Source organism: Nematolebias whitei, chromosome 22 (assembly GCF_014905685.2).
Source record: "Nematolebias whitei isolate Nwh7 chromosome 22, NemWhi1, whole genome shotgun sequence".
NCBI classification, from domain to species: Eukaryota; Metazoa; Chordata; class Actinopteri; order Cyprinodontiformes; family Rivulidae; genus Nematolebias; species Nematolebias whitei.
Genome location: NC_056519.1, coordinates 5847282 through 5854607, shown reverse-complemented (window position 1 = coordinate 5854607; position 7326 = coordinate 5847282). Strand labels below are relative to the sequence as shown.

The window sequence follows — 7326 nt, the reverse complement described above, 5'->3', positions numbered from 1 at the left end:
CTACGCCTTTCAGGTCACGGGGTCAACAAGCGACCAGCATTTGAATCATCCAAAAGAAAAGCCTTTTCTACCGACGTTCTTCTAAAGTGTAAAAAAAAAAAAAAAAAAAAGTCACATTTTTGCCTTAAACAAAAAACAACATATTGGAAGGTTAGTGTAAAATGAAGAAAGGATCCCCGGGCGGCGCTGAGCAACAGCTCATAGTCCTGCATCAGGCTTGGGGCCGCTCCTCTGAGACGCTAACGTCCAAATCGCCAACGAGAAACCTTCAATCATGAAGGTTTAGGATCCGTTTCTGCATCCAGGAGTGCACATCTCAGAGCTGCTAGAACGCTACACTGCATGTCCTGTCACTGGCTGATTTCAATCTCTTAGTAGCTGAAAGGCCCACAGAAATCTGGGCGAAGAAGAGGTTAAGAAAATGGGGAGGGGGGGGTCCTTTCACGTGGACGCCTGTGAGTCCAGCAGACGCCTGTGGGACAGAAAAGGAGGCGGAGCCACACTCATCATCTCTTGTAGTGGTTGGGCGCGTCAGCAAAGGCGAACTTCAACCTGTAGGCTTCGGCCAGCAGCACGCTCACTTCCTCATTGCCCCAGTGCATTGTGGGGAGGTTTTGTAGGAGGATCATCAAGCCCTGGATCAGAAGAGAGAACAAATATTCAGCCGGCAGACAAAAAGCAAAGCGTAGAAACAAAATATAAAATCTTTGTCACACGTAAAAAGGAAGAGCAGGATTCTGGAGAAAGAAAAATATTGAATTAAGAAACGAGTGAAGATGAATCTGCAGATGATTAATATTAAAAGGACACGGTAAAGGAAAATGAATAATCCACAGAGAGTAGCTGCTGAATTTTTACATTGTGGAGTTACATTTAAACAAAAGTTAACTTTTTAATTTCAACAGCAAAAACATTTAAATCAGGAGGATTGATTCCTCTGTAGGTGACAAAGATGTTTGGAATTAAGATGATAAAAAAAAAAAAAAAACAAGTACTGTACTTTTTGCTGTATAAGTCGCACCTTTTTTGCATAAATTAGCATGCACTGTGACTTATACAGCGAATCGACGTATTTGTATTTTTTTTTCCATATTTATAAACAAATTTTTGGCTGAGATCTGACGATTTCATTCATTCTGACATGGAAAATATTGAACACTACCATTTTCAGCCACTAGAGGGCCCTCGACTAATATAGCAAGCCAAGTGTCTTATTGTTATGTGCCAAGCACATTGGCCTTATCGTTTTGTCCTTTTGGACAGGTCTTGATTTGGTTAATCAGCCTTAAATTGTGTTGTGGCCTTTACCACCCGCCCATAAATAGGCTGGTTCCAGGGAGCTCTCGCTCTCAGGCTCCCTCTGTTTTTTGGCCCTTCCTCTCCTTTGTCCTGGAGCTGTAGCCTGCTGTCGGTGCTCCCAGCCACCTCAGGTAATTTTTGTTAACTTTTTGTAGTGTTTTGGCCTGGTGGGACTGGTAGCTCTGTTTTCGTTCTTTCTTTTGTAATAGGTGTTTTTTAAGGGTTTTTGTAGGTTAGTCTGGTATCAGCAGAGGCTTCGACTGCCCAGTATAGGGTTGGCCCACTGCTGTACCTTTTTGTTTTGTTTGGCCAGCTCCCCAGGTCCATCTTTAAGTTGATACTTTGGGTTTTTGTGTCCCTTTTTTTGCTGGACATGGGGATTGGGGTTCTTTCTTTTTTGTTGTCGTCTGCAGGAAGCTGTTTTAATAAAATTAATGTTCGAATCCTTATTTGTGAGTCCCGTGTCCTCCTTTTTAATGCGTTATGCTCATGGTGGACGTAACAATGAGACACTTGGCTTGCCATACCAAGCCACTTTCGTCTCGCTCTGGAACTCCTGGAACAAACGTCAAATCATCTGCATTTCGCCGCGTCGCCCAGGTGAAATGCAGCTGATTTGACCATTAAAGTGCATTTATTAAGGAAAAGTTAAACTGAGACACACCTTTGCTATAATGTCGAGCAAATAAATAATTATTTTTAAGTGTTAATCTTGTTAAATTCTTGTTAAAGTCCTCACGTGCATGCTCCCGCAGCCGCCATTTGGCAGCCAATCGATTTTTGGCACAACACCGGCCCACATTTCTGTGTTGTCAGTGGTGACGTGTAATAGATGCGACATATTTATGTTTTTTTTCCCACTTTATAAGACATATTTGGACTGATGCGACTTATACACCGGAGCGACATGTACGGTGGAAAACACGGTAAGATGATTATTTAAAGAAGTTAATAATTTAATATAGAAGCACATGTTATAGTAGATATGAAGTTGATTAAAATGAAGGCATCTGAAAACTAATATTAGTTTGTGTGGACAACTTGTGAAACACCAACCTGTCTGTGGTTAATCTAGAAGCCACACAACTCTGATTACAATCTGAAAAAAGGCTTTCATATTTGAAGTTACTGAAAAAGTAGAAATGTTCATTTTCCTTCAGCTTGTGCATTTGAGTGATGCAGATGTCACTGACGCAATTTTAATTACAGCTGAGACAAAAAGACAAAAGCTTAAAAAAAAAGGCCAGCTGAGAAAAAACAAAGCAGGAAAAGAAGGAATAAAGTGTCAAGTACAATCCTGAGAGCTTCAGCCTCTCCCCAGATTCCTGTTCTGTACATTACTCGGTAAGTTAGGAGATGGACAACAACAACACACACACCCTCACACACAGACGCGAGTTCAATCTAGCCAACTAATGCCTCTCTCTGGAAAGGGAATGAGGCTGGTTAGCGGTAAGACAGAGTGAAAATGCGTGTGTGTATGGGCACGCTGTGGGTTGGTGTCCCAGAAGCTCTCATCATCAAGGCTGAAATCATTGCCGTGACAACAGGGTTTACAACCAATCACAGTGTTGATAATCTCACCAAAAGACGAATCCCGCTGGGACTTTGGTGTCTGCGCTTCACCAACTGCAAACAGTTTGCTGGCTGAAAGGATGCGACCCGTCTGCAAACTGCTCGTTTCATTCTTCTGCTCGTTCTACACGAGGTAAAATATTTAAACCGTCTTGGTTTAATCCAACAAAATTAAGTCAGGTCCTTTGGACAGATAAAAATAAAAAATGAAATGTATATATTTTTTTTATTTATTGAAATGTTAAAAAAGGACCATCAACCTAACAATTGGTTGTTGGGTTGTTAGTGCCTTGAAGGTCACTTGATATTCACAGAGGGCTGAGTGTTGCAATAACAACATTGTAAGACGGGGACAGCTGGACATGGAGGCCTCTGACTGTTTAATGATGGACGAGTTATTTTCACAAAGATGGCCTCCTTCACTCCTCTCTCAAACCATCCTTCCTCTCTGTCCAGGACGTGAACATCTTCATCCCTGAACGAGTGACCGCTGGCCTGGAGATGATGATCTTATGTGCTGGGCCATTAATTGCCTCAGAAATTATAGCGATAAACGATAATATTGTTCGAAATTTAACAATAATTAGTAATTATTGTCAAATTTAAGAAGAAATGTTTGTTAATTTGTTTTGAGTGTAGGACCTTTTTTGACCACTGGATGGATAGTGAGGGAACGAGCAGCGTGTCTAAGAAAACTGCGAGGGAGGTCCCTTGACGTGACATGGGCAGTATCTAATTCCTTTTCTTCAGTTCTCAAAACGGTGGACGCTCCGTGTGGTTTGAGCTCTTTAGCATAGCATTTTTCACACAAAGCTTTTAATTAAAAAACAACAACAACAAAAACAGTAAAGTTCTCAGCTTCTTTTTGCAGAAAAAACAACTTTTTACACGAAGGCACGGGTTTCAACCGTGAATTTTGGCGCTTCGACAAGATGGAAGTTTTTTCCCCCGAGGTCGACCTGTTAGCTTAGCTCGTAGCTTAGCTTCTCAGCTTAGCTGCTTTAAACGATCCAAAACGTGATTTTGGATTGTTACAACAGATTTTAAAGAAAAAAGAGAAAGGGAGGGGTCAGTGAAGAGCACCGGAGTTGAGCCTTTTGTCATCCAGTGTCTTCAGTAGAAAGAGAGACACGAAGAAACGATAAAGCCGATAAATGAACGTGATTAATTGATTTATTGTTTATTGCGACAGGCCTAGCTGTTCCATCCTTTTGGCCAGTGGCTGTTTAGTTTCCCCGATGGTAAACTGATCATCCTCCTGACATTGAACAGCATGCACAATATTAATATTTGTGCTGGGAGACTGGATCTTTTGGATGGACTAGTCTTTGCAGTAATGCGTGTTTGGGTTTGAAAGCCTCTGGGACGTCATACTTAGAAACATCACGCAGCCCATCTGTGAATAGCAAGCGGGTATCAGGGCAGCAACGAGCCATTATTAGGCCGATGTTCCTCCATTATCATGTGAACAGCTAGTTCTCGATGTCAACAACAAACTGGTTGATCCACTATGAGAACATGACTGGTCCAGATGAAATGATTTAACCTTTGTTGTTGTTATCTACCTGGATGGTTGAGCTTACAAATCTTTTTTTCCCACTATGAGAAGGTGCCATTTATAAACCTGAGTTTATTGCAGCTCCTCAGACTGAAAGTTTTTTGCATACAAGACGAAAGGTTAACAAGTTTTTTTTTTATCCATCCAGTTGACCTGACTAATAACTTTGTTAGATTTTCTACCTGGATTATTGAGCACGCATCGAGACATCTTGGTTTAAACTCTTATTTTATGACCAAGTCAAAGTGGTTTTTCTTGCATCCAGTGGCTCAGAGAGTCAACCAACCCATATTCTGAAGCAGAGCTTTTCATTACAGTATCAGTTTACCCTCCTACGTATTAAAACTAAAGGTGTTTGGCTCCCATTAATTTGTTCCTTCCACACTTGTTTTTAATGAGCCGGTGAGACGACCCCGGTGACATTTAGACAAAAAAGAATTTGTATTCCGCTCCGGGGTGGAAAAGTACACATTGTCTTCAACTAATTACTGCAAAACTGCTATCGAAGTCACATTTCACACGTCAGACTTCGCTTCACTCCCTTCTGCTGAATAAATTAGAAGTGAACCCAACTAAATCAATTTTTTGAGACAGACTTTCTTCTAAGGTTTATTATTTTTCCAAGCTAAGCAAAGAGAGTGGCTGTTGCGTTCTTTATTGGCTGATTTTTATGAGCCCGAGGCCTTTAAAACCCTGTTGGAGTACTTAAAAATATTCAGGTTGTGAGAGAGCACTGATAAAAATGCTAACAAATGCAGCCTCTAGTGTCTTCAAACATAAAATGGGATTTTCATTTTACCATTTAAAGATCCAATCCCGTATTAATTCTACAAGTAAGAAACACTGTAATGGTTGCTCCTTTGAGGAAGAAGTTCTGCACCTTGAGTTCGAAAAATTGCCCATGTGACGTCCCTCTTGAGTTCAGAAAGCCGAAGGCCTCTAAAGTGCTTTCACTCTGGGGAGGACGGAGCAGGAGCGAGGCCTGATCAGAATTCAGCTCGGCTTTCTCTCATCTGTATTCAATGGAGCAGCACCATCAGCTCTCCCCTTTCATCACTCACCCTCTTGCGAACATTTGAAATCCACCACATCTGCTCACAGACAACAGACTTGGTGCGAGCAGGAGTGGCTCTGTGTGTTGCGGGGCTTTGTAAGCGATCGCGTTTGCTTGTGTGAAAACAACCACGTGCTTAAAAGGAAATTAATTAAACACTGTTATAAGATTTGAACAGCAGAGTCCCTGCTGAATATCTTTAAGGCTCCTTAAAGAGAGAATAATTCATCAGTAAGTGGTTAATTTAACTGGAAAAAGGAGAAAAGTTTCAAGAGAAAATTATTTTAAAGAGGGGGGAAAAAAACGCCTTCGGAAAATAATTCCAGCAGCTACTAATTCAACCAGGTCCTATGAACATGCGTATAGCAAGTATCGCCCCTGTGGTCCTGTAAGCCTGGGGCAAGACTGCACGAGCACCCCCCTACTGGACTCACTGCTGCAGGCTCTTACAGTAAAAGGAAAGTCCTGCATGGAGCAGCATTATCATGTCCTGAAGACATGGCTCCATCAGAGATATGGTTGTAGAAGTATCAGACCCTGAACGTTGAGCTGCTGCCAACTGCAGCCCAGTTAGGAGAAAATAAGGATAAGGGATAAGGTTTATTTACTGTCGTTCTCATCACATGTGGCACATTTGGTGGGACAAAATTGTGTACACAGGGTCCCAGTTACATACAGCAAAAGTATAATTGTAAAGAAAAACAGTAGTAAGATCCAAGATATGAACTATGAAATTCACTAAACTAAGAATACGCCAAGCACTAACAGTACAAAAACAATACGCCGAACAAAAGCCCATTAGAACATTTAAATATAGTAGAGCTGTAGCTTTACAGCTTTAGCTGTAGCTCATTATTTCATGTGTCTTTTTCTGTATAATTAGGAATGCTACTTGATGCCTCAAATTTCACCCTGGGATTAATAAAGTATCCACTGGTATCCACCCACCTACCCACCCACCCACCAGTATCCACCCACCCACCTACCTACTAACCTAAACACCTACCCATCCACTGGTATCCATCCATCTACCCACCCACCAGTATCCATCTATCCATCCATCCACCCACCCACCCACTGGTATCCATCTACCTATTTATCCACCCACAGGGAAACCATCCACCTATCAACCCACGGTATGTATCTACTCACCAGTATCCATCTACCTACCTATCTACGCACCCACTGGTATCCATCTATCTAGCTAGCTAGCTCCCTACCGGTATCTACCTACTGGTATCTCCCTATCGACCAATCTATCAATCTATCTAATGTTGCAGAGAGATCAGTCGGTTTATTTAGTTATTGGGAACGGTTGTATCACAGGAAATAACCATGAAAACGGTAGTCAAAAGCTTTATAGAAGAAAAAAAAAAATGGAGAAAAATCTGTCAAATACCCAAGAATTGTTACTGTCACAAATGATGAATGGGAAAAAAAATCCCACCTGAAACACGCTGTCAAAAAAGTATTATACACTTTCAAGAACCAATCTCAGCCCATATTGCATTATTGACAATGACAGGCGTGAAGGAGAGAAACTCTTTTTGAAGACTTGTGCAACGCAAAATGTGTTTTAAGTTCTTCATTTTACTGCAACATAAAGCTCCGGATTTACATAGTTTTTAAAAACAAAAAGTATCTTCGATGGCACTCAAGTCTGAGTTTAGAAAAAAAAAATGCAGGAATGGTTATAAGAAAGCTTCCATACATATGGATATATGCTTAAAAACCAATACGTAAAGGGGAAAAAAACAAAGCAAAGTATGTTTTTTGTTAATTTTTTTATTTTTATTTTTGAAGACCATTATTCTTTTCATATATATATATATATATATAT

At 40.9% G+C, this 7326-nt stretch overlaps 1 protein-coding gene across 1 annotated transcript in view; it reads right to left on the bottom strand.

Moving 5' to 3' along the window:
* Window positions 1-506: 506 nt before the first annotated feature.
* The window catches only part of tbc1d22a (TBC1 domain family, member 22a), a 181191-nt gene continuing 174371 nt past the window's right edge, over window positions 507-7326 (bottom strand). The window contains exon 14 of the mRNA XM_037696145.1: window positions 507-635. Coding sequence (XP_037552073.1) covers window positions 507-635 — 129 coding nt within the window. The remainder of the gene's footprint in view (window positions 636-7326) is intronic.